A 27676-nucleotide genomic window follows, 5' to 3' on the forward strand; every position below is an offset into this window, starting at 1 on the left:
AAAACACTTATCATTGATGTGTTGTAATCTGTAGGCTGAGCGTTTATATTATAGGTTTGCATGGATAAATTGAAAACTTGGGGGGGGGGGGGGTGACTGGCAGGATTAAATGGATGAGCTGTGAGATTTCGTGGGTTAATGGTGTTTATGACTGGATGGCATGTAATTGGTGGACGGTTGCTCAGTTCAGTTGGATGAGTTGTGAGCTGTGATGGATTAGCTGAGAGTTTGAGTGAGTACTTTTTTGGTCTTGATGAATTAGTTGCTATGTTGGTTGTAAGCTTGGGTGAATTAATCAAGGGACTGGTTGGGTAATTTCTGCAGATAGGCAGGCAAATAGTGAGTCCGACTCATGATCTGTATAGCCATAGCTATTCATTTTGGCACTTGGTGGCTGACATTTGGTGCTATTTGAGGGCTATAATTAAGTGGAGGAGTTGAAAGATAGGTGGATGTATTTTAGTTAAGTAATTTCAAGTGTTGCACTTGATGTAAGGCTCTGGGCTGGTTGAATGTATTAAATGGAGGTATTAACCCGCTGTTGTACGTTTGTGATGGAAGAAGAGTGAAAGTAAGTGGATGTGTTATGTGTATGGCTAAATGTTTAAGATGCAAGTTAGCAGAATGAGTTGATGATGCTAAATCAAAGCTATAGTTTGTATAGTTGGTATGCAGTGGGTGGTTGTGTTACAGGATCCAGTGAATGAGTTGTGAGGGTCTACTGGAAAAATGTTTGGTTAAATGGAGGATAATGGTCTTATAAGGTTGAATTATGGGATTGGTAGAACTTTCAAATTCTATGTTCATGGGTTGTAGGGTGCAAAGCTTTAATGATGGGTCCAACTTGGGGCATCATGTAAATGACTTTTGAGGCAAGACAACAGTTGTGGTGCTTGGCTGGAGGATTGTGGGAGTGTGAATGATCTATGGGGCCGGATGTTAAGCTGTGTGGCTGCGTGGAGGGTTGTTAGCGGGATGCTTTGTTAGGTGGGATGTAGAGATGTGGCGCTGGAAGTAGAATTATGGCATCATGAGGATGAGTTCTTGGGCATGATAGAAAGCTGCAAGGACGGCTGTAGGGGCTGTGGTTTCATGTGGATGAGCTGTGAAGCTGGAAGGAGTGGAGTGGGGTCGGAGGTAATCCGATGGTGCTTTGAATTTGAGCTGTGGGATTGGATGAAAGGTGATGGTGCTTTGAATTCGAGCTGGAGAGTCATTCCAAAAAGCTTTATTCGATCATTTGAAAAACAATCATAAAAGCACACAAGAAAATACATCAATATTACATAACAACTGTAAAATTTTAAAAGTAAAAAATTCATTACAATCACAAAGAAGAGAGAGGTAACGAGTGGACAATAGCAGCTAATTTTACGGGAAACGGTACATTCACAGTTGGTTTGTAAAGTCCATACTTTTCCCGGCGAACACGGATTTCAAAATACATGTTGCTGTAAAAAAACACACATCCGGTACATCAAGTGCAAATAAAAACCTCATGGCAGTTTTAACAGTTGACACAGAGTATTTTTTGAAAAACGGTTTAAGGTAGGCAGTACGGAGATACAGGTACAAAGGACAAATAAGCAAAAAGTGCACAGTGCTCTACTTCGAAGTCCCGTCACATGGACAGGGGATTGACATATGCTTTTTTGTCAGGGGAAAAGCCACCAGATTATGAACAATACCTAGTCTTAGTCTGGTAAGGACAAACCGGTGAGATTGCTTAGTGACCACTTTTAAATACTTCGAAAAGCCACAGCATGCCAGGTTATTAGAATGATAAAATTGATGTGTTACAAACAGGCAGCTGGCTTCACTACGCAATTTTGCTTTAACCCCCAGATAGACATGTTTAAGCTCCTGTTTTGAAATATCGGTGGCACTTGCTGGGTCCGCAAAAACATCCATATCAAACATGTCTCTATATGATGTTATAACGTATTTAGGCCATGGGATCAGACTGTATTTATCCAAACGGAGGCAGTCGTTAATGATTCTCCTAGTGAAACCAGTTTCGTCATTGGCCCAGATAGATCTCCAGGCCAATAGTGGTCTCAATCCTATTCGATCAGTCAGAAATTCCAACCCAACTTCTTGATGAACCAGCTCATTAGAGGCTGAGGTTGGGAGAAGAAGCCTCTTTAAAAAGTCATTTTCCGCCACTTGCAAGTCCCCATGGCGACAGTGTCCCCAAACACCCGAACCATAGAGTGCCACTGGAGCACATCTAGGTCGGTATACATACAACATGTCATATATACGACAACTTCCTATTTTAGAGGCAAATTTAAAAACACCAAAAGCACCCTTGCCCATCTTAGCCTTAATATTAAGTATCTCCTGTGCCCACGTGCCACTGCTACTAAAAGTAATGCCTAAATAACAGAATTTGTCCACCACTTCGATTTTTTGATCCTCAAACTGGAATGATCTTAACTTCCTTACCTTCTTCCCACAAGCCATGATAAAAGTTTTCGAGTTATTCATTTTGAGTTTCCTCCCCTTGATAAAATAAAAAAAAACTGTCCATTAATCTCTGCAGACCGACAGGTGTTCTAGATAATAGGACTGTGTCGTCTGCGTAGAGCAGTACGGGGATCGCTTGGCCCTCAACAAGCGGTGCATCAGCATTAACCAATTTCAACTCGGAATCCATGGCATTAATAAAAAGGGAGAAAAGGAGTGGGGCAAGGACACAGCCTTGCCGAATACCTGATTTGACCTTGATGTTATTGGTACATTCCCCCGCTTGGCCAAATCGAATCTGGGCCGACAACTTACTGTACAATCTAGCCAAAAAATAAATAATTGCAGCAGGGGCGCCCAGATCTAATAATCTGGTCCACAATAGCGCATGGTCCACCAGATCAAATGCGCTGGTGAGGTCCGCAAAACAGAGGAATAACGAGCCCTGCTTGGCTCGAGTGTATTTACCAATAATTAGATCTAAGTTAATACACTGCTCGATGGTACCGAGGCCCTTGCGGAACCCGAATTGGGAATCCGCAAGGATACCATTAGCCTCTGCCCACTCCTCCAGTCGCAACAAGAGCACCCTGCTCATTATTTTCAGGGATGAGTCTAGAAGGGAGATAGGGCGATAGTTCTTAGCCTCGCCTCTGTCTCCCTTCTTGTAAATTGGTATAATCATGGACTCACCCCATGTTGATGGGGTGCATTCCTTAACTGCCGCATTAAAAACCTGGGTCAAAAGAGGGCCCCATAACAATGAATCCGCTTTATACAGGTCGACCGGCACCCAGTCAGGTCCAGGGGCCTTCCCTCCCTTGCTATTTCGGATAGCATTATCTACCTCTAGTGTTGTAATATTAAGGGGTAAATTTGGGCCGAGGACTACAGCCCTAGAACATGTGGAATCTTCCCCGCCCGGGTTAAAAATACAAGTGAAGTACAAAACCCAGCTTTCCTCACTGACCTGGGCAGATAATACAGGGAATTCCTCTTTCTGAAGGAAAGGGCTATTTACAGTATTCCAGAAAAGCTTACTGTCCCGGAGCTCTGCCGCTTTCGAGAGATTGTCCCAAGCTTCCTCCCTTAACTCTTGCTTCCTGCATTTCAGATGGTTTTTATAGGTTGCCCTAAGAGATTTAATAACTTCCCTATCCCTAGGACAGCTTGAGAGGGCTTTCTTTAATTCCTGTAAGGACTTCGTGCAGGCCCCGTCGAACCAGCCTACAGTCACCCTAGTACTACTGGCCTTGGTGATAGTTAAAGTCCTTTTAATTATTTCATTTAATTTCTCAAAGTCGGCAAGAATACATAATGCGCCTGTATTAACATCTAGGCAGCGCTGCAACTCCTGGAGACTAGCTGCCACGATTTTAGCCAGCAACTTCTCTGAATTATCCCCGCACCATTTAATCCTGATGCCGTTCTGTCTACAGGGAATTATTTCGGCAACAGTCCTTCGAGCGGCTTGAGCCTTCCTCCCACAAATTGACGTAAACATAGTAATGCCGTTATGGTCACTAAGGGCCAAATCGACAATTTCCAGGATAGCGCAGAGAAAGCTGATATTTACAGAGACCAACAAATAGTCAATGACAGAGGCTGAGTTCCTCCCTACAAAGGTAGGGGCAGGGTTGCCCTCGCTATCATTTGCCGGCTGATGAATTAACTGATCTAATTTAAGCATAAGTATATTGAGAGACTCTCCATATGGGGTGTGAACAAAGTGAGCCCAGTCCTCCCCTCTAGCCCCATCATAACCACAGACATTCATAAAGGAGAAGGGGCACGTAAAGATATTGAAATCCCCCCCCCCCCAAATTATAACAAAAGGGACAGGGTTGGCCCTACAAGTTTTATCAACTGCAGTCTCGAGTTCATTAACTACTGTGGAGCAAGAGAAGTCAAACACATTATTATAATGGTTAATTAGCAGAATGTTTCGACCCCCACTTTGCTGCAACCAAAGCACTTGTGAATGGAATCCAATGATGGTATGGGATTTAACTCGAACCGGAAAGTTCACAGACAATAAAATCACCAGCCCACCTTTAGCCCTGCCCATGGTTGATTCCTGCGCCAAACAATTATAAGACACATATCCATCAAAATGTATCTCTACCGTAGACCACGTCTCTTGGAGGCAGAGTATGTCGTAATTAATAACAGACTCCCTCCAACCAAGAGTCTCTTCCTTTTTTCGGCAACCAGCAATATTCCAGCTCACTAGTTTATACCCAGTACCATGATGGCCGTCCTCCACTCCTATAAACTCCCCTGTGGGCATGAAAGGGGGTGCCTTTTTTGATAGGGCCTCTGAACTATAGGATTGTTTATCACAGCTTGTCCTTGATTGAACTATAGTCGTTAGCGGGTGATCCACAAGGTTATCACACAAGGGAGTAATGGAGACCAACTGGTAATTTGTCCCCGGTGGAACTACAGCCGTTGGCAGATGCTCCACAGGGTCACACTCTGATAGGTCAATACTTCCCACCAGTAATTCTTTATTCAAATCTGTGGTTCCTCCCATGGGTGACAACTGGGCAACAGCCGGTAGTCAGTCTACTGCATCAAGACAACTAAAGCGATTATAATCGCAAAAGGGAACGCGGGTTGGCATAGGGGCTGATCTACCGTCAAAACTTCTGTTTCTTCCCCTACGGTCAACCCTTGTCCAATCATCCGTGCCATGCAGTTAGGGGGAAAAAAGAAGGACAATGGCAGTGTTCGGATGGTGGAGTCAAATGACCTATTAAAACCAGCACAAATATGGCTGACAGTTCGGGGGTCTCTAAAATTGACTGTTATACAGTCCCCATTTATGGTCTTAGCTGTCTTACCCAACCAGGGCAACCTTCTTACCATAATAATTTCACTAGATAAGTGACCCGGCAAGGGTCTATTCCAGTTTAGCCATCTGACAACCTTATTTTTTAGCGAGCTAAAAGATTCTCCTTCCCCCTCTCCTAAAGCAGGAGCGCCCGCCAAAACCACCATAAAACAATTAGCTTCAGGTCGGAGGTCTGGTAGTCGGGGTCTTTTAATTCTACACTCTTTTACTAACGCCGGCGGTGCAAGATAACAATCATCAGCATTCCCCTGGTTAACACTACCACTGGGCAAGGGGGCAGGAGTCTGCTTAGGGGGTGCCTGATGTACAGGATTAAAGCCTGGTGGACCAGGCGGTCTACAATTAGGAATGGGCGCTCCACCATCTACAGAGGATAATGTCCCCCCAGTCTGGCATGCAGGGATTAAGGCTACGCCCGGCTTGTTGGCCATACTTGAGTTTGCTAATAAAGCAGATGTAGCTTTCTCAATATTTGCCAATCTAAGTTCAATTTGTTCCATTTTAGCTTCTAAGGGGAATAAAATAGATTTAAATAGCACTCCCAGGCTTTCAATGGACAAATCGTTGCCGGGCTGGGTCCGCAAATGGATAACAGGAGGGGGCATAGTTAAATCAACCAACCCATTCGCAGATTCTTTTAGCCCCACCGTTGGCCTAGCTGATGAATTGCTATCGCTCTGTCGCTTTGCTATTTTAGCTTTACTCCCATCTATCTTGTTATAAACCCGTTTCCTTTTAGGGATAGCCCCTTCTTTGGACCCTTGAGGCAGGGTGCTATTAATGATGTCCCCGGGGTCAGAGGGTGTAATTACAGGATTATCAAGGATAAAAAAAATTTCGGGCAAGATTTCATTAACTAGAATGTCCAAGTCCTGCGAATCATGCTCCTCCACTCCAGAAGTAATGCCTTGCTCTGCTATACAAGGCACTGTAATGGCGGTATCCAGATTCCTATCTGGCGTTTTGGTATTAGCAATTGCTCCCAGGGAGGATCTTTTATTTACTGTGATTTCCTGTGACAAACGTTTTTCCAAGACAGAGATTTCAGTTTCAATTAGGGAGTTAGATCTAATTAAAAATGTTTCCATACCTCCCACAATTGAACCTCCAACAATCAATGACTTGCTCCTCAGTTCGCGCCCAGACATGGTTCACAAAGTTAGTAATAGGTTTACAATGCCTGAATCAAGAGGGGGGGGCCCGGTCCGGTCCTGACCGGGCAGAAACGGGCCCGCCCTTGGCCCGGGCTTCACCCGGGCGCGTTCGCGTGCGTCTTGTGGGCCGGATATGGGGGTGTAGCTTTATAGAAGAGGGAACACACCCCTTGCAGCGCGATACACAGGGAAGCAGAGTCCAGCCCCCGATTTGAATGCTCAGGGAGGAGGCGGGAAGATGACCAGCTGTGGCAAGTTAGACGCACTGCCCGCTGGTCCTCGCAGTCCCGCTACGGGCCTCGTTGGTATTAGGCTTAGGTCTTGTGAGATTATCCAGAAAACAATGGTTCCTGTGGCATATTACTTATATGATACTCAGTCAATACAACAAGCTCAATAGTAATTCAATCATTAGAGGGAGGGTGGCAAAAAGAAAGAAACACAGTTGTACCAGTTTTAAAAGTTTTTTTGTATTTCAAACAAAACAGATAGTACTGCAATTTCAACTGCGACATACACATAATATATCAAAGTGCAATGTGTGCCAAGTGATATTGTGAGCGAAACAAAAACGTGTAAAATTAAGTGAGCTATACAGGTTTCAGCTGTGAATATTTACAAGGGAGGAAACTTGACCAAAGGCAATCATTTTAACCAATTATTAAACAGCGGCTATCTCCAATCATAGACACTGTATTAGTCTGGTTCGTTTCCTAATGCGTCAACGGCGTTTCGACCCTTAGGGTGGGGGTCTCGTCAGGACTAGGCAGTGGGGGACAATCTAGAAAGAAAAAAGTGTGAAATTGTAATTTTATGTGTAGTCGCCATGAATATTATGTATTCACGGGAAGAGGATGGAAAAAGTACCTTGCAATGGGGTGTTTTCCAGAATGTAACCCATGCGTGAAGAAGTTAAGTAAATTTACTTACAGTGAACCTCAGCCGGGCACTGTCGAGAAGTAAACAAAGGGAGGTACTATTTTCTTTCTAGATGTCCCCCACTGCCTGGAGATAGCCTCTGTTTAATAATTGGTTAAAACGATTGCCTTTGGTCAAGTTTCCTCCCTTGTAAATATTCACAGCTGAAACCTGTATAGCTCACTTAATTTTACACGTTTTTGTTTCGCTCACAATATCACTTGGGACACATTGCACTTTGATATATTATGTGTATGTCGCAGTTAAAATTGCAGTACTATCTGTTTTGTTTGAAATACAAAAAAACTTTTTAAACTGGTACAACTGTGTTTTTCTTTTTGCCACCCTCCCTCTAATGATTGAATTGCTATTGAGCTTGTTATATTGACTGAGTATCATAAGTAATATGCCACCGGAACCATTGTTTTCTGGATAAACGCATTACCCTGGTTCCGTTGTGAGTAGGGTTTCCCTCGTTCTCTTTTTCGTAGGTCTTGCGAGCAGCAGACACCAGGACTCCCTGGATGGCGAGCGGCACCCGGGAGCGGGGGCCGCAAGGCGTGGGGTCTGAAGCAAAAAGTAAAGAAAACAAAGTCCGGGACCAATGCAGCAAACCCCTTGTAGCGCGACACACCTGGAGAGTCAACTGGAGAACGTTGTTGTATGGTAGGATTGGAAGTAGATGGTGTTTTGTGGATGAGGTCTGTTGGATGGTAATCGGGCTGAAGGATATGGGGTTAAATTAAGTGGAAGTGTATGTTGTTTTGTGCTTTAAACTGCATGTGATCGAGTTGGTGATCGTTAAAGGTGTGGAATAAATTTAAGGCTGATTAGTTGAGATCTGGTCTCAGTGGAAGATTGTGGAGCTCCAAAGATGAGATGAAGAAAATTATAGATGTCTTAGTGAACTCTTGGTATCAGATGGTATATTAACATCTTTACCTCCCCTGCAGGTAAACTCCAGCTGCAGGCAGCCCGGCTGCACCCCCTTCGATACCATCTCTACCTCTCCTAGCTGGAGCACGTTGCAGAAACTTCCAATAGTCTTTTGCAGTTTAAGGTTGGAACTATCCGTAGCTGCGAGACCTCGAACCACGAGATGGTGCAACTTGGGGCATGCAGGGTGGGGTGTACTCTGGTCGATATCCATGTCCTGGAGGTGGAGACAAGAGAACAGGAATCAGATACACACCTTCACCTCAGCATCATCTCGCTCATCTACAAGATACCTTTGCACTGTTGCTCTTTCTCTTGGCCAAGGTTGATTTCACTAACACGCATTTCTAGTATGTTTTTATTTCTTTAATATAAAATTTAAATATGTATTATTAAAAGGTATTGTTTGCATACTTTAAGTATAAATATCCTCTATTGTGTCCCGCGCAATTATACACCCACAGCAGCATTGCATATCACAGTGAGGACATTCTATTGTACACTGCACAGTAGGCCAACCACTGCATGGAGGAGTGAAGAGCCCCCAGTGTGCCACAAGCAGCCACCCCATCACTGCAGCACAGCAGGACTTCATGGGGAACCCTGGACTTTGCACCATGCAGTCACCTCATCACTGCATTACACTGTAGAGGCCCTCAAACTGTACAACATATAGACACCCAATCACGCAAGCACTACACGATGGAATGAGGACCCTCTTATGTACACCGCATAACTCCTGATCCAGTGCATCACTGCTTGGGAGACCAGTCACCTGACCATTTCAGCGCAGTAAGGAACACTGGTTCCATACTACTCGGCAGACACTGATCCATCCCTTTCCCATATGAAAAGGAAGAGGGAATTTTGTTGTAGGATGATTCCTTTTAAAGAGAGCTTAGGATACACAGCGAACAAGGGGGACTATAAGGAAGCCCATCACTAAACTGATGTGAACTGAGCAGAAGGGTACAGTAGTGCCTCCTGGTTGTAGGTTACTATAGTGATGTCAACAAAACTGATCTACAAAAATCTTGCATCTAGTATATCACCAAGGTATATATAGGCAGGTGTAGATACATACACACAATATTTTTATAAGTTATCCAAAGTCAGATGTGGGCGCTGGCTTGACTTGAATACAAAAGTCTGAAAAGTTGTTGTGAAGATGGATCTACTATTTCTCCCTTAAGTGCATCTTCTTTGAATTCATAAACACTAGAATAGCTCTGCCTATTTGAAGAGCACATTTTTATTACACAAATTGGTCCTATAAATGTAACAGGAGGTAAATTCTTATGTGTTTTTTTCTTTTTAAAAGCTCAGACATTTGCTGAGGAAGTCCCCTTTGAAAAGAAAACAAAGTAATGAGGAAATAGTGCCCAGGATCACTGTCTTTTAATGTGAATGTAAGTTTCTCAACCTCTAGGACAGCCGGTGCTGCAGTTATGGCCACACTCGTGCAGTTAGCTGCTGCTGGGGCTACAGGCAAGTGCATCATGACCCCCACATCCCAGGGAAGACTTTGGCCCTCAAGTGCTCCATTTAGATACCTATGCAGACACGAGTTTGCACTGGGACCAGAATTACCAGTTGCATAATTATTATCATACCCGCACAGTTGTTAAAAAACACGCGATCCCACATGTTATGCTTCATTTTACTTTTAAAAACTCGTAATCGGTCTCCGTGGCCAAGATGGCGGGGTGAGCGGACGCTTCTTCCCGCAGCTCCTCCGGCCCGACTGAGCCCAAGCCCTTTTTCGTCAGCTTCTCTCCCCCCGCTGAAGCTTGGCGGCCGAGGGAAAGGTGGCGGAGACCCTGGGGCACATTTTGGTGCAACTTTGGTCCCGATCGTTCCGGCGGAGGCACGCTTAGAGACCGATAACCTAACTGCGGAACGCCACGGAGGCAGAGCAAAGCGGAGCGCTGGCCGTGCTACTCGAGAGGACCTTGATGCTGATGTCCGGTGGCCTGGCGCGGAGTTTGCTTGCATACTCGCATCAGATTGTGCCCCGTGTGGTACGCTGGATGGATATCTACTGTGAGCTGTCGAGAAGGGAGAAGCCTATTGTTTGATCGTGGAGGCATTTGGCTTGGCAGCGGTGGCTTCCTACATTGTGTGGGCCCCGGCCCCATCACCACTTTATGACAGTGCTCGGGATCTGGGGCTGGGTCAACTATTTCCCTTATTTGGCTCGTCGGCCCTGGAAGAGACTCATCCAGTGAAATTGACTCTTGGTGTGGCCTTGACGGCGCCACCGGGCTCGACTGGTCTGCCCGGCAACGCCCGTCCGCCATCTTGTCTTCACGACGACGGTGACGAAGCCCTTCGACAGTGTCGCCTGGGTACAGCTCCTACGCCCCTGGCCCTACAAAGCCCTGCATAGCTCTTTCTCCCGGAGGGAAGCTGCGGTCTGGGTCCCCCCTGTGGTGGCCAACGTTCGAACTCTGGTTGGGATGAGAGTTGCCCTCTGCGACAGGCCTGGCCCGCCCTTTTGTCCTCGGTGGAGCTAGACCCTTGGTGTCCCTACTTCGGCGGGCGTTAGCCCCGGCGGCGCTCTGCCGTTGGAGACTCATCGACGCCGATACCTGCTGCTAGTGGCCTAGGGTCCCATAACTGGTTGTGTGGAGTGCGGCAGCCTACAGGGCACGAATATCGGGGAACAGAGGATCGAGGAAGGGGGATCGCACCCTGCCGGACATGCTCAGCAGAGCCCAGCAACAACGAGACAGGGCGCAACCGTCCCCAAACTCATCTAGAGCCGTAGCGGACACGGCCGGGAGTGAGCCCCCCGTCACGAGGTCCTTCATGGAGGAACTGTTCAGTTCGCTCAAGGCCGACTTTCAGACGCTGAAGCAGGAGGTGGCCAGCGAGGTGCGAGAGGTCCGTAGAGAGGTGGAGGGCCTGGGAGAGCGGATGGAGACGGTGGAGGCAGCGGCTCAACGGTGGGACGATGAGATTGTCCATCTGCAGCAAGATGTTCTCCGTCTCAGAGAGCAACATGTCGAACTCCAGGCACACAATGAGGACCTGGAGAACAGGTTGAGAAGGAATAACATTCGGGTCCGAGGTGTGCAGTCCGCGGATGAAGGGACAGACTTGACGGGCTACGTGAAAGACTTGTTCAGGGAGATCCTAGGAGAGCCCGCGGACTTCCCGATCCGCATCGACAGGGCCCACAGAGTCGGTCGACAGCGACAGGCGACAGCACCTCCACCGGATATCTTGGCCTACCTCCCGGATTTCCCGGTGAAGGAACGCATCATGGCTGAAGCCCGCAGGAAACAGCCATTGACCTTCCGCGAACGGCCTGTGGCGCTGTTTCAGGACCTGTCTGCTATCACCCTACAGAAGCGCAGGTCCTTCAAAATCGCAACGGATTTCCTGCGAGAGAATGAGACGCCGTACTCATGGGGGCACCCCTTTCGCCTGATATTCCGCTGGAATGGAGTTCTACACCAGCTGCGTTCCTTACAGGATGTCTGTGGTGTCCTAGGTCTCACGGCAGCGGAAGAGGGCGACACGACACCAGGTTGGAGGCGCTCTGATCGGAGAGGACGACGGCAGTCGGCGAGGAGGAGATCGACGGCGAGCGCTGGACGACCGGACTCACCCACTATCAGGGCGGACATGGCCAGCGCCTTGAGAGAAGCGGCCAGGGACTCGGCCGCCACGAACGGTGTCGCCATGACGGCGTAGACCCACTCCGGGGGGAGATGGACATAGCTTCTTCAATGCCAGGTTTGGGGGTTGGAGGGAGGGTCGGGGGAGAGACGGGGAGAACGAGTGGCCGGACGTCCACTTTTTGTACTTTCCACAGATTTGTCCGTTTTGGGACATGACTGGGACAATGGGTTGTTTAAGCGTGGGTGGGGAATTGGCTAGTTGCCATGGGTCTGTTTTGGTTGGGGTTGGGGGTTTGTTTGGGGGTTGCAGGGGTACCGTCCAATGTCTCCAATGTGATTGCTTGGTTCTATTTTGCTTGCCCTGCGCGGCTGTCCTGTGCCCCCCCCCCCCGCTCATTGACTGCCCGCGGCTTAGCGCTCTCGGTCCCCTGGGGGTATGTCGTCACTGAAGGTAGTGACCCTTAATGTTAAGGGTCTGAATAACCCTGTGAAGCGTAGGGCGATCCTGTCTCTGCTGGAGGGGACAAAGGCGGATGTGTGCCTCCTGCAGGAAACCCATTTGCTATCACGGGATTGTCACAGGATGCGCTCTACTAAATTCCCAACTCAGTTTTTCTCCTCTGCTGCTTCTAAGACTGCGGGGGTGGCCATTCTACTAGCGAGTTCCTTCAGGGGGGAGGTGTTGTACAAATTTGCGGAACAGAAGGGGAGGCTATTGGCGTACCGCCTCCGGCTGGGGAACACAACGTTCACTATTGGCTCAGTATATAGCCCAAATGACCACCAAGAGCGCTTTCTGGACTCGGTGCTGGTGGACGTTACTGCCTCTCCTGATCGACATGTCATTCTAGGGGGCGATTTGAATATAGTTTTTGATTCTACACTCGATAGGTCGGCGCAGCGATACCCGCAGACTGGGGAACTTTCACAGGCTGGGAAGGCTCGAATCACTGACATGGATCTGCATGATCTTTGGCGCACGCTCCACCCTACGGATAGGGACTATTCCTATTATTCACATGCGCACCGGACCTACGCACGGTTGGACTACTTATTGGTTAGTGGACCGATGTGTGCTGCTGCTACGGCGGCGGACATTGGGGTCCTGTCGCTGTCTGATCATGCGCCGGTTGTGGGCGTCTTTGCGCTGCCGACGGCCTCCCCTTCTCGGGGGGTGTGGCGCCTTAGAGACACCCTCCTGCACAAAAAACCGGTGGTGAAGCATATTGAGGAAGCGATTCGGGACTACCAGCACATAATGCAAACTCGGACACCTCGCCAGCGACACAGTGGGCGGCGCTGAAGGCGGTTATTAGGGGGGAGTTCATTTCCATCTCCTCAGCTGAAAACAGGGAGAGACAGCGCAAGAGGGAGGAGCTGACTTCCCAGGTCCGGGAATTGGAACAGGTCCATCGCCGTACCGGAGCTCCTAGGGTGTGGAGGCAGTTGAAGGCTGCCAGGAAGCTCCTTTCGGCATTGGACATGGATAGGGCAGAATATGCGGCGCTGCGTCTAAAACATGCGTTTTACACGGGTGGGGATAGGTGTGGCAAACTCTTGGCAAATAGGCTCCGTATCGCGCACCAACGTAACGTGGTGAAGGAACTGCTCGGCGCGGACGGGGTGGCGGTCTCTGATGACGCCGCGGTGGCAGAAACGTTCTGTAGTTTTTATGAAGCGCTCTACGCAGGGGAACCCCCCTCGTCACAGGATGCCGCAGAATATTTGGAGTCAGTAGCCCTTCCGGCGCTGGACCCTGCACAGGCGGAACACCTCGAACGTAACATCCACGTGGAGGAAGTGATATCAGCGATAGCCAAGCTTAAACACGGGAAAGCTTCGGGCCCGGACGGTTACACGGCCTTGTTTTATAAAACTTTTTGCCCGGTCGTGGCCCCTATTCTCACCCGCTTGTTTAACTCCTTTTCCGAGCCGGGAGCCATCCCACCGGACCTGTTAAGGGCAACGGTCTCAGTGATCCCGAAACCTGGGAAAGACCGGGCCCTCTGCGGCTCATACAGGCCTATCTCGCTCCTGAATGTCGACCCTAAGCTGTATACAGGGATTCTAGCATCTAGGCTGGCCCTGCATCTGCCGGGTCTGGTTGAGGCTGATCAAGCTGGCTTTGTGCCTGGCAGACAAACCGTCGATAACACTAAGAGAGTAGCACACATTTTGGAGAAAGCTTCGCGGATCCCGGGTGAAAGGATGTTGTTAGCGGTGGATGCCGAGAAGGCATTCGACCGGGTTCACTGGCCTTATCTAGAGCAGGTGCTCCGGAAACTGGGCGTTGGAGACAAATTCTGTTCGATGGTCTTCAATTGCTACAAGTACCCTTCAGCGACGGTGAGAGTTAATGGGTGCAGCTCCCGCAGTTTTGCGATCGAACGGGGCACCAGGCAGGGATGCCCGCTTTCCCCGCTCCTCTTTGCTCTCTACATGGAGCCGTTTCGCCCAGAGAATTCGCCAAAACCCGGATGCGATTGGGATCAGGATGGGGCAGTATGTCCACAAGGTCAGTTTTTACGCAGACGACGTCCTGTTGACCTTGGATGATCCTAGACGGGCCCTCCCCGCTTGTATTCAGGAACTAGACGCTTTTTCGAGAGTGGCTGGTTTTAAGATGAACATGGCCAAGTCGGTGGCTGTGGATGTGTCCCTGGCCGCGGATACTAGACAAGATCTGCAGCGGCTCTTCCCCATGCAGTGGTCATCTTCCCTGGTGCCGTACCTGGGGATTCTGCTAGCGCCCACGTTGCCAGCGATGGTAACGGCCAACTATGCCTCTCTTAGTAGGAAGATCAGGGAAGAGCTGGGCCGCTGGAGTAAAAGCTTGCTGTCCTGGCTCGGCAGAATTGCGGCGGTCAAGATGACGGTCCTGCCCCAGATCGTATATCTCTTTCGGGCCTTGCCGCTCCAGCCTCCTGTGGGCTGGATTAGACAGACACAGGCCGACATCGCACGCTTCGTCTGGCAAGGCCGCAAGCCGAGGATGAAGAGGGTTCTTTCCACGCTGGCCCCGGAGGCGGGGGGCCTTGGTATCCCGGACCTCCGGAAATACTTCCAGGCGGCGCAGTTGCGTTACCTTGTAGAGTGGAGCAGGTGGGAGTCCGACAAACACTGGCTCTTTCAAGACCAGGCGGTGGCGGGACGCACCCTCCAGGAGGTTCCATTCTTGCGCCGGATTCACCGCCCCCCAACCTCTACGCTGCTTTCGTCACGCGAGTCCCCTTGAGGGTATGGGACGCAGTTAATGAGGTTCGCAAACTCACCACGTTCCCTTCGCCTTTCACGCCGATAGCGGACAACCCTGATTTCTCCCCCGGGATGGAACCAGGCGCTTTCTCCCACTGGAAGGCGGCGGGCTGCCGAGCGCTCTTCCAGATTTATGGACCGGAGGGGGTGGTCCCCTTTCAGCAATTGCAACAGGAGTTCCAGTTGCCTGAGTCAGATAGGTTGCGATATATGCAGGTTAGGCATTGGGCGCTTCAATCTCAGGTGCGGGGCTCTGCTGACCGCCAGATAACGCCATACAAGCGGTGGTTGGTGACCCGCGCCTCTGACGCCAAGCTAATCACCGATCTTTACAAGTTCCTGCAGCCCCCTCCGTTTCATTTCTATAACCCGGGCAGGGAGCGCTGGAATAAGGAACTAGGACGGACACTTAGTCATAAAGAATGGGAACAAATTGCGCACCGAGCGAGACACTCTGCATATCACACAGGTCTCACAGAAACACTCACCAAAGTGTCCACGTACTGGTACTATACCCCGGAGAGGCTACACGAGATGAATAGGCATATCGAGAAGGAGTGCTGGAGGGGTTGTGGTCGGGTGGGGACCCTTACACATATACTTTGGGACTGTCCCTTGTTGGAGGCTTACTGGAAGGAGGTTCTTGATGAAATTGATGTTCATTTTGAAACTGAATTGCCACGCTTCCCGGCGTATGTATTGCTGGGCCTCCCGAACGGCCTGATGTACCCGCTGAAGTCCCGCAGGGGCAGGCAAATTGCGATAGCGCTGGGCTCAACGATTCAGAACATTTTGATCCACTGGCGTACCGCCACGGTCCCCTCCATCACAGGTTGGCTGCACAGGCTTTGGCATGTGCTGGGTATGGAGAAACTATCGCTTATGGTGGCGGGGGACGTGGCCCAATTTGATGAGCTATGGCAACCTTTCCACGCGCTTTTAACTACAGAATTCAGGGAACTCACCTGCCCGAGGTACCTCAGACTTCTGAGATCAACGCCACCGGTACTTTCACCTGACTAAGGGGACACTTGATCTGGGCTCACGGGGAGGGGGGTGTGGCGGGCGGGCAGGTTGGGTTATAGCCGAGCATTGGACGGGGGGGAGGTGGGTGGGGGTTGGGGCGAGTTGGGGTTTTGGAGGGAGGGGTTCTGGGGGTTGGTGGGGTTGGTTTATTGCATTGTTGCTCTTCCTTTTCTAGTCTGCTGAATGGTGTCGACTGTACTCAGCTTTTATCATTTTGCCATTGGTTTTCTTTCCTTTGTAGTAGCTTTGTCCACCACCGCACTCGTAGATCTATGCTCAGCTCATCACTTGACTGTTTGTAACCCTACTCCCCATGTTTCCTTACCTCCTATGTTTTGTCTTAATAAAAATGCTTTAAACCTAAAAACTCGTAATCTGAGGTATTTACTACACGTGATAAATACCTTATCCTGGTGTCATGGTATTTACCATTTGTGACAAATACCCCACCCTACTCTGACACAATGTGTTTACCGGAGCCTCACCGTCAGAATCCTTTCTGTTTCAGCACCCGAGCATAACAGGAAATGAAGGGATATTCATGGCAAACATCTGATACTTGTAGTTCAGCATGCAGGATCTCATTTGAACTTTGCCAAGACTTTAGTTGCTTTTTAAGAAAGAGATTCGTTTGCAAGTTCTGTCTCGCGCTTGCAGAATCTCTTATTCTGCAGGAACAAATGCTTAAGATTGCTTAAATGAAACAAAGATTGGGAGAGTTACTTCCCCAGTCTGAAGCTTTAATTCTTAAAGGCCTCAGTCACACTTTCCAGAGATGTTCATGGAGGAGTGCTTGCTCCTGAGCTTCAAGGAGCAGGCTTGGGTCTATCTGGAACCAGGGACAGTTCTGGATGCACAGGCCGCTGCTCTAGAATACTCTCCAGATATATGCACTGGTCCTCTACAGGCGTAATGGCTATGTATTATTACACTAGCTGCCAGGTCTTTAATATTGCATAATTGGCGAACGGAATCTACCCCATCATTCCAAAGTGGTTAAATAAAATGCTCAGGGTTGAGGGAATGGAAAAGAGGTATGCTTTAAGGTCAGGATCTTATTCCAAGTATACATTGTTGTGGAGGTTTCTGTCTTAAAAACGAGCAAGAAGTCATGATGTAACATAAATGTTTTTAACTTGAAAATAGTTTGGCCAATGGGGCAGAGTGCTATAGAACATGTGCATTACTCATATGTGGTTTAGTTCACACTGTAATGTCAAGGAGGATACTTCGTCATTATTCTCCCATAGATCGTATTTTATTAATCCACCTTTAATAATTAATAATATATGATATGAAATATGTACTATGTAGTATGCTGTATAAAATGCATTTAAATGTGGTGTGGGGTGGGTGGCAGGGGGCCAGTGTCTTTTTATATTTGGAAGAGGAAACTATGATACAGATGGCTCCCCTGTTACTCCTATGCCCCTGAATAGGTGTTGAAAGTCAGGGCAGATAATTCTTGGGTGGAAGGGGGAAATGGCATATACAACATACAATTACTGATGGGTACACAGTGAATAACGGGATTGTTTTTCATCTTGGGCTCTGAGTGACATCATAACTGACTCGAGCTTTGCTCTCGTGGTCTATCTGTTTCTGGGATCCCCTTGGTTAAAAACCCTCCGTTATTCAATGTTACCATTTATACGTGTTTATATGCGGAACGGTGGTTACCTGGGTGATTTTACCCCTTCCTTAATGTATATTTCGCACTTCGGTAATTCAGCCATCAATTATATTTTAGTAGGCTTTGCCTCATGGTTTATAGTGTGTAGCATTGATGTTATCCCTTCAAACCTAAATATCCTCTTCCTCCTGGTCATCTATGTATATTTCCCCCACAATGGGAGTGTAGAACATCGCCGGGAACGTTTTAGTTTGTATGGCATAGCTTAATTAAATAGTGTTTTGAGTTAGTCCTTTAAAAGTTTCGCCTGAGCTTTAGGTATGGATCTCTAATAATGTGGCTAATAGCATGGGATTGGCTAATGTATACTGTGCAATACTGGAACAATAATAGGAAGTACCCTGCTGCAATACTGGTCAGTTGCCTCAATACGTCATCATTTGTGCAGTTTCCATGGCCTGTATATATTAACTTAAGGTACATTTTTACAATCCTTTCATCTAACTCCTACAACTATTGTCTCTCACCTATCAAGTGCTGGCATTGCCACCCTGCACTAGAATGCCCCAACTGAAATTGCCATAATCAGCGTACCAAATATGTACTTATATCCGGTTTAAGCTCTTTATAGGGAACCCAACTGTAAAAAAACTTATACTGTTACACACCCCAGCAACGAAGGATCCAGCATGTCTGCACAATGACGTGTTAAATGCATCTTATACGTCTTACAAGTTGAAGAAAAATTGAGGCTTTCCCGAAGTTGAACAAGGTTTCTACAAAAAAAGACTCCTTCACTTGCAACTTCACTTTGAAGATACGCCCAATTTCCTACAGAAAACATTTTCTTACATTATGATTAGTATTTAAAATCACTATATTTGGTACTCGGGTCTGCTTCAGTGAGTTATAACTTGTATTTGGAGTCCGGAGTCTTGCTGTCGTTGGGCCAACCAACCAACCTGCCCTTTTTTAGAGGCATGGAAAGACAAATATTTCTCTAATATTATGAGATGTATGATTCGCTGAACTGAAGATAAAAATATTACTTTTTTAACCCTCTAGTGTATCAAAGATAATGATACCTAATTATTATTGTAGACTTTTTATATTTGTAATTCGCTTATGCATTGTTAGTCAACCACTGCTACGAGTCGAGTCAATATCATACTGTGTGTGGAACACAACATGGTAGGTCTTCTAAATATACAGTCAATAATTTAAATAATAAATATAAGAATGAGAAGTCAATAAACAATTTGAATGAGTTACACTACCCAGAAGTATCCGACAGGATTTACTTTACTATCTAGAATTTTACAATCAGCGTTTCCTTCCAAGGGATTTCAGACTTATCATTCAGGGAAGCCGGGGCACAGAGAGAAATTTCTGCGTGAGGTCACACATTCTGTGTTATGCGCATGTAAGGAAAGCCTGCTGAACACGCTCTGTTGGTTCAGTGTGCGTACGTATCTGGAGAAGCCAGCACTCCCTGATTCTGCTGCCTGTACCGTTGCCCTTCAGTGTATCTGATGGTAGTCTGATCTGCACCTGTCCATACTGTGTGTGATGTGGTGGGGTGGAATGCGTTGCTGCCCCTGTGCCCTTACTGTTCGGTGTATGTGATGGTAGTCTGGTCTACACCTGTCCATACTGTGTGTGATGTGGTGGGGTGGAATGAATTGAATTGAATGAAGATTTATAATGCGCAAAACAATAACCCGCAGGTATCAAGGCGCCTAGCAAAAAGATCAGAGAGTGATCCAGAAAAAAAAACATGAAACCCTACACATATGCTTGCTGAAAGAGATGGGTTTTTAAAGCAGTGCGGAAGTTCTGTAAGGACGGGAGAGATCTCAGATCCAAAGGAAGTTCATTCCACCACTTAGGAGCAAGAGTGGAGAAGGCTCTGCCACCCCATCTGGCTCTTCGTACACGGGGGGCTGCCAGACGCAGTTTCCCAGAGGAACGCAGGTTCCTTCGGGGGACATAGAGGGAGATGATGGATCCTATTCCAGTGTTGCTCTTTTTGGCAATGGCTCTGTAGGTCATACACAGAACTTTAAACCGGATACGGTGTTCTACCGGCAACCAGTGCAGCGTTTTCCTGGCTGCAGTGGCTGAGGAGCGTCTGGGAATATCCAGGACAAATCTGGCTATGGCGTTTTGGACTACCTGTAAGCGCTGCAGCTGTCCTTTGTTAAGTCCAGCATACAGCGCATTACAGTAGTCCAGGCGCGAGCCGATGAGAGCGTTGCTGCCCCTGTGCCCTTACTGTTCGGTGTATGTGATGGTAGTCTGGTCTACACCTGTCCATACTGTGTGTGATGTGGTGGGGTGGAATGCGTTGCTGCCCCTGTGCCCTTACTGTTCGGTGTATGTGATGGTAGTCTGGTCTGCACCTGTCCATACTGTGTGTGATGTGGTGGGGTGGAATGCGTTGCTGCCCCTGTGCCCTTACTGTTCGGTGTATGTGATGGTAGTCTGGTCTGCACCTGTCCATACTGTGTGTGATGTGGTGGGGTGGAATGCGTAGCTGCCCCTGTGCCCTTACTGTTCGGTGTATGTGATGGTAGTCTGGTCTGCACCTGTCCATACTGTGTGTGGTGGGGTGGGGTGGGGTGGAATGCTTTGCTGCCCTTGTGCCCTTACTGTTCGGTGTATGTGATGGTAGTCTGGTCTTCACCTGTCCATACTGTGTGTGATGTGGTGGGGTGGAATGCGTTGCTGCCCCTGTGCCCTTACTGTTCGGTGTATGTGATGGTAGTCTGGTCTGCACCTGTCCATTCTGTGTGTGATGTGGTGGGGTGGAATGTGTTGCTGCCCCTGTGCCCTTACTGTTCGGTGTATGTGATGGTAGTCTGATCGTCACCTGTCCATACTGTGTGTGATGTGGTGGGGTGGAATGGGTTGCTGCCCCTGTGCCCTTTCTGTTCGGTGTATGTGATGGTAGTCTGGTCTGCACCTGTCCATACTGTGTGTGGTGGGGTGAGGTGGAATGCGTTGCTGCCCCTGTGCCCTTACTGTTCGGTGTTTGTGATGGTAGTCTGGTCTTCACCTGTCCATACTGTGTGGGGTGGGGTAGGGTGGAATGCGCTGCTGCCCCTGTGCCCTTACTGTTCGGTGGTGTATGTGATGGTAGTCTGGTCTTCACCTGTCCATACTGTGTGTGGTGTGGTGGGGTGGAATGCGTTGCTGCCCCTGTGCCCTTACTGTTCGGTGTATGTGATGGTAGTCTGGTCTTCACCTGTCCATACGCGGTGGGGTGGGGTGGGGTGGAATGCTGTGCTGCCCCTGTGCCCTTACTGTTCGGTGTATGTGATGGTAGTCTGGGCTGCACCTGCCCATACTGTGTGTGGTGGGGTGGGAATGCGTTGCTGCCCCTGTGCCCTTACTGTTCGGTGTATGTGATGGTAGTCTGGTCTTCACCTGTCCATACTGTGTGTGGTGGGGTGGAATGCGTTGCTGCCCCTGTGCCCTTACTGTTCGGTATATGTGATGGTAATCTGGTCTTCACCTGTCCATACTGTGTGTGGTGGGGTGGAATGCGTTGCTGGCCTGGTGCCCTTACTGTTCGGTGTATGTGTTGGTAGTCTGGTCTTCACCTGTCCATACTGTGTGAGGTGGGGTGAGGTGGGGTGGGGTGGAATGCGTTGCTGGCCCTGTGCCCTTACTGTTCGGTGTATGTGTTGGTAGTCTGGTCTTTACCTGTCCATACTGTGTGTGACGTGGTGGGGTGGAATGCCTTGCTGCCCCTGTGCCCTTACTGTTCGGTGTATGTGATGGTAGTCTTGTCGTCACCTGTCCATACTGTGTGTGTGGTGTGGTGTGATGTGGTGTGGTGGGGTGGGGTGGAATGCGTTGCTGCCCCTGTGCCCTTACTGTTCGGTGTATGTGATGGTAGTCTGGTCTGCACCTGTCCATACTGTGTGTGATGTGGTGGGGTGGAATGCGTTGCTGCCCATGTGCCCTTACTGTTCGGTGTATGCAATGGTAGTCTGGTCTTCACCTGTCCATACTGTGTGTCGTGGGGTGGGGTGGAATGCGTTGCTGCCCCTGTGCCCTTACTGTTCGGTGTATGTGATGATAGTCTGGTCTTCACCTGGTCATACTGGGTGGGGTGGAATGCGTTGCTGCCCCTGTGCCCTTACTGTTCGGTGTATGTGATGGTAGTCTGGGCTGCACCTGTCCATACTGTGTGTGGTGGGGTGGGGTGGAATGCGTTGCTGTCCCTGTGCCCTTACTGTTCGGTGGTGTATGTGATGGTAGTCTGGCCTTCACCTGTTCATACTGTGTGTGGTGGGGTGGGGTGGGGTGGAATGCTTTGCTGCACCTGTGCCCTTACTGTTCGGTGTATGTGATGGTAGTCTGATCTTCCCTGTCCATACTGTGTGTGGTGGGGTGGAATACGTTGCTGCCCCTGTGCCCTTACTGCTCGGTGTATGTGATGGTATTCTGGTCTTCACCTGTCCATACTGTGTGTGGTGGGGTGGGGTGGGGTGGAATGCGTTGCTGCCCCTATGCCCTTACTGTTTGGTGTATGTGATGTCGTCTGGTCTTCACCTGTCCATACTGTGTGTGGTGGGGTGGAATGCGTTGCTGCCCCTGTGCCCTTACTGTTCGGTGTATGTGATGGTAGTCTGGTCTTCACCTGTCCATACTGTGTGTGGTGGGGTGGAATGCGTTGCTGCCCCTGTGCCCTTACTGTTCGGTATATGTGATGGTAATCTGGTCTTCACCTGTCCATACTGTGTGTGGTGGGGTGGAATGCGTTGCTGGCCTGGTGCCCTTACTGTTCGGTGTATGTGTTGGTAGTCTGGTCTTCACCTGTCCATACTGTGTGAGGTGGGGTGAGGTGGGGTGGGGTGGGGTGGAATGCGTTGCTGGCCCTGTGCCCTTACTGTTCGGTGTATGTGTTGGTAGTCTGGTCTTTACCTGTCCATACTGTGTGTGACGTGGTGGGGTGGAATGCCTTGCTGCCCCTGTGCCCTTACTGTTCGGTGTATGTGATGGTAGTCTTGTCGTCACCTGTCCATACTGTGTGTGTGGTGTGGTGTGATGTGGTGTGGTGGGGTGGGGTGGAATGCGTTGCTGCCCCTGTGCCCTTACTGTTCGGTGTATGTGATGGTAGTCTGGTCTGCACCTGTCCATACTGTGTGTGATGTGGTGGGGTGGAATGCGTTGCTGCCCATGTGCCCTTACTGTTCGGTGTATGCAATGGTAGTCTGGTCTTCACCTGTCCATACTGTGTGTCGTGGGGTGGGGTGGAATGCGTTGCTGCCCCTGTGCCCTTACTGTTCGGTGTATGTGATGGTAGTCTGGGCTGCACCTGTCCATACTGTGTGTGGTGGGGTGGGGTGGAATGCGTTGCTGTCCCTGTGCCCTTACTGTTCGGTGGTGTATGTGATGGTAGTCTGGCCTTCACCTGTCCATACTGTGTGTGGTGGGGTGGGGTGGGGTGGAATGCTTTGCTGCACCTGTGCCCTTACTGTTCGGTGTATGTGATGGTAGTCTGATCTTCCCTGTCCATACTGTGTGTGATGGGGTGGAATACGTTGCTGCCCCTGTGCCCTTACTGCTCGGTGTATGTGATGGTATTCTGGTCTTCACCTGTCCATACTGTGTGTGGTGGGGTGGGGTGGGGTGGAATGCGTTGCTGCCCCTATGCCCTTACTGTTTGGTGTATGTGATGTCGTCTGGTCTTCACCTGTCCATACTGTGTGTGGTGGGGTGGAATGCGTTGCTGCCCCTGTGCCCTTACTGTTCGGTGTATGTGATGGTCGTCTGGTCTTCACCTGTCCATACTGTGTGTGGTGGGGTGGAATGCATTGCTGGCCCTGTGCCCTTACTGTTCGGTGTATGTGATGGTAGTCTGGTCTACACCTGTCCATACTGTGTGTGATGTGGTGGGGTGGAATGCGTTGCTGCCCCTGTGCCCTTACTGTTCGTTGTATGTGATGGTAGTCTGGTCTACACCTGTCCATACTGTGTGTGATGTGGTGGGGTGGAATGCGTTGCTGCCCCTGTGTCCTTACTGTTCGGTGTATGTGATGGTAGTCTGGTCTACACCTGTCCATACTGTGTGTGATGTGGTGGGGTGGAATGCGTTGCTGCCCCTGTGCCCTTACTGTTCGGTGTATATGATGGTGGTCTGGTCTACACCTGTCCATACTGTGTGTGATGTGGTGGGGTGGAATGTGTTGCTGCCCCTGTGCCCTTACTGTTCTGTGTATGTGATGGTAGTCTGGTCTACACCTGTCCATACTGTGTGTGATGTGGTGGGGTGGAATGCGTTGCTGCCCCTGTGCCCTTACTGTTCGGTGTATGTGATGGTAGTCTGGTCTTCACCTGTCCATACTGTGTGTGGTGGGGTGGGGCCGAATGCGTTGCTGCCCCTGTGCCCTTCCTGTTCGGTGTATGTGATGGAAGTCTGGTCTTCACCTGTCCATACTGTGTGTGGTGGGGTGGGGTGGAATGCGTTGCTGCCCCTGTGCCCTTACTGTTCGGTGTATGTGATGGTAGTCTGGTCTGCACCTGTCCATACTGTGTGTGGTGGGGTGGGGCGGAATGTTTTAATGCCCCTGTGCCCTTCCTGTTCGGTGTATGTGATGGTAGTCTGGTCTTCACCTGTCCATACTGTGTGGGGTGGGGTGGAATGCGTTGCTGCCCCTGTGCCCTTACTATTCGGTGTATGTGATGGTAGTCTGGTCTGCACCTGTCCATACTGTGTGTGATGTGGTGGGGTGGAATGCGGTGCTGCCCCTGTGCCCTTACTGTCCGGTGTATGTGATGGTAGTCTGGTCTTCACCTGTCCATACGGTGTGTGATGTGGTGGGGTGGAATGCGTTGCTGCCCCTGTGTCCTTACTGTTCGGTATATGTGATGGTAGTCTGGTCTTCACCTGTCCATACTGTGTGTGGTGGGGTGGAATGCGTTGCTGGCCCTGTGCCATTACTGTTCGGTGTATGTGATGGTAGTCTGGTCTACACCTGTCCATACTGTGTGTGATGTGGTGGGGTGGAATGCGTTGCTGCCCCTGTGCCCTTACTGTTCGTTGTATGTGATGGTAGTCTGGTCTACACCTGTCCATACTGTGTGTGATGTGGTGGGGTGGAATGCGTTGCTGCCCCTGGGTCCTTACTGTTCGGTGTATGTGATGGTAGTCTGGTCTACACCTGTCCATACTGTGTGTGATGTGGTGGGGTGGAATGCGTTGCTGCCCCTGTGCCCTTACTGTTCGGTGTATGTGATGGTAGTCTGGTCTGCACCTGTCCATACTGTGTGGGGTGGAGCGGAATGCGTTGCTGGCCCTGTGCCCTTACTGTTCGGAGTATGTGATGGTAGTCTGGTCTTCACCTGTCCATACTGTGTGTGGTGGGGTGGGGTGGAATGCGTTGCTGCCCCTGTGCCCTTACTGTTCGGTGTATGTGATGGTAGTCTGGTCTTCACCTGTCCATACTGTGTGTGGTGGGGTGGGGTGGAATGCGTTGCTGCCCCTGTGCCCTTACTGTTCGGTGTATGTGATGGTAGTCTGGTCTGCACCTGTCCATACTGTGTGTGGTGGGGTGGGGTGGAATGCGTTGCTGCCTCTGTGCCCTTACTGTTCGGTGTATGTGATAGTAGTCTGGTCTGCACCTGTCGATACTGTGCGTGATGTGGTGGGGTGAAATGCGTTGCTGCCTCTGTGCCCTTACTGTTCGATGTATGTGATGGTAGTCTGGTCTGCACCTGTCCATACTGTGTGTGGTGGGGTGGAATGCGTTGCTGCCCCTGTGCTCTTACTGTTCGGTGTATGTGATGGTAGTCTGGTCTGCACCTGTCCATACTGTGTGTGGTGGGGTGGGGTGGAATGCGTTGCTGCCCCTGTGCCCTTACTGTTGGGTGTATGTGACGGTAGTCTGGTCTTCACCTGTCCATACTGTGTGTGGTGGGGTGGGGTGGAATGCGTTGCTGCCCCTGTGCCCTTACTGTTCGGTGTATGTGATGGTAGTCTGGTCTGCACCTGTCCATACTGTGTGTAGTGGGGTGGGGTGGGGCGGAATGTGTTGCTGCCCCTGTGCCCTTACTGTTCGGTGTATGTGATGGTAGCCTGGTCTACACCTGTCCATACTGTGTGTGATGTGGTGGGGTGGAATGCGTTGCTGCCCATGTGCCCTTACTGTTCGGTGTATGTGATGGTAGTCTGGTCTGCACCTGTCCATACTGTGTGTAGTGGGGTGGGGTGGGGTGGGCGGAATGCGTTGCTGCCCCTGTGCCCTTACTGTTCGGTGTATATGATGGTAGTCTGGTCTACACCTGTCCATACTGTGTGTGATGTGGTGGGGTGGAATGCGTTGCTGCCCCTGTGCCCTTACTGTTCTGTGTATGTGATGGTAGTCTGGTCTACACCTGTCCATACTGTGTGTGATGTGGTGGGGTGGAATGCGTTGCTGCCCCTGTGCCCTTACTGTTCGGTGTATGTGATGGTAGTCTGGTCTTCACCTGTCCATACTGTGTGTGGTGGGGTGGGGCGGAATGCGTTGCTGCCCCTGTGCCCTTACTGTTCGGTGTATGTGATGGAAGTCTGGTCTTCACCTGTCCATACTGTGTGTGGTGGGGTGTGGTGGGGTGGGGTGGAATGCGTTGCTGCCCCTGTGCCCTTACTGTTCGGTGTATGTGATGGTAGTCTGGTCTGCACCTGTCCATACAATTTCAATTTCAATCTTTATTATGCTTTGGAACTCGTTAGAGGTCCACATAAAGAAAAAGTACAATACAAAATACCATTCACAGCGAAAGTAGGCAAATCATAGCAATGACAATTACTGGAACACAAAGTGACACATTATTAAGCATGCCAATCTTCAAAAAATTTCTAAAAAACATTTAAAAAAGTTAAAAATATGAAAACAAAATCTCTCATTGGGGGGATTATATAAAGCATACATAAAAGAATTCACATTTAGAATACCCATTTGCAAACATACTTGTCTTAACCACTTGCTGCGATGAGGACGCAACGCTGGGCAAATCAAAAGTACATGTATTCGGTCTTGGGTAGAGTGATGACAAAAGTTGCAAATTGCAGATACTCCGTGCCATTTAGACAAAAGATTATTTAGGGGTAACAAATCTTGTCTCAATAAAAACCAAAATCTCCTAATACCATGAGGTAAGTTCCAAGTGGCGTAAGGTTGGGCGGATTTTCTTGCAAATGAATCAGTAAGAAGATTGACACCCTTCTTATCGAAAATAGCAGTAAAGTCTAGTCTATAACTAAGGTCCCAAGTGGCTTCCTTCAGGACAGACTTTAACTGGGATGCAGATAAAGAAAAGAGAGTACTCTCTTCCAATTGCAAGAGGGATACAGCCTTTCTAAAGTTGCTAACAATCAAGGAGTGTTCCCCTAAACCTCCCAATAATTCAGTCCTTAGGAGGAACCTCATAGTCCCCTCTTCTCCTCTGGCTATGCTTGCGACCCAGCGCACCACAGCTGCCAAGCCTTGCACCCAGCTGCTGCGCAGACCGAACTCAAGTCTGCAGGCTGCCACGGAGCAGGCGGAACTGACTGAAGAAATACTTCTTAGCAATTTCCCCTCCACCTTATTTAAGAAATCCCAGTGCTTTATATCAATTAATTCTAAACCATATAGAAGGGTGGATGGGACCTTTGCCCTGAAGACCTCCAGTAAATGAGAAAAATGCCTTTTTCCCAGTGCCGAGTACAGTGAATTTAGACTTCTTCCTTGAGCTAATGCCTTTCGGACACTGTTGTCGGTGTGGGATTTGGCACTTAAATTATCACAAATTACTTTTCCAA

The 27676-nt window shown here is 49.2% G+C and overlaps 1 protein-coding gene across 2 annotated transcripts in view; it reads right to left on the reverse strand.

Moving 5' to 3' along the window:
- Positions 1 to 27676, reverse strand: part of LOC147748802 (E3 ubiquitin-protein ligase DTX3L-like) — a 126604-nt gene that overhangs the window by 36621 nt on the left and 62307 nt on the right. For both annotated transcript variants that reach the window (XM_086963893.1, XM_086963894.1), the window contains exon 3: positions 8341 to 8551. In XM_086963893.1, coding sequence (XP_086820019.1) covers positions 8341 to 8551 — 211 coding nt within the window. The remainder of the gene's footprint in view (positions 1 to 8340; positions 8552 to 27676) is intronic.

The sequence above is a fragment of the Lissotriton vulgaris genome, chromosome 1_1 (assembly GCF_964263255.1).
Source record: "Lissotriton vulgaris chromosome 1_1, aLisVul1.2, whole genome shotgun sequence".
NCBI classification, from domain to species: Eukaryota; Metazoa; Chordata; class Amphibia; order Caudata; family Salamandridae; genus Lissotriton; species Lissotriton vulgaris.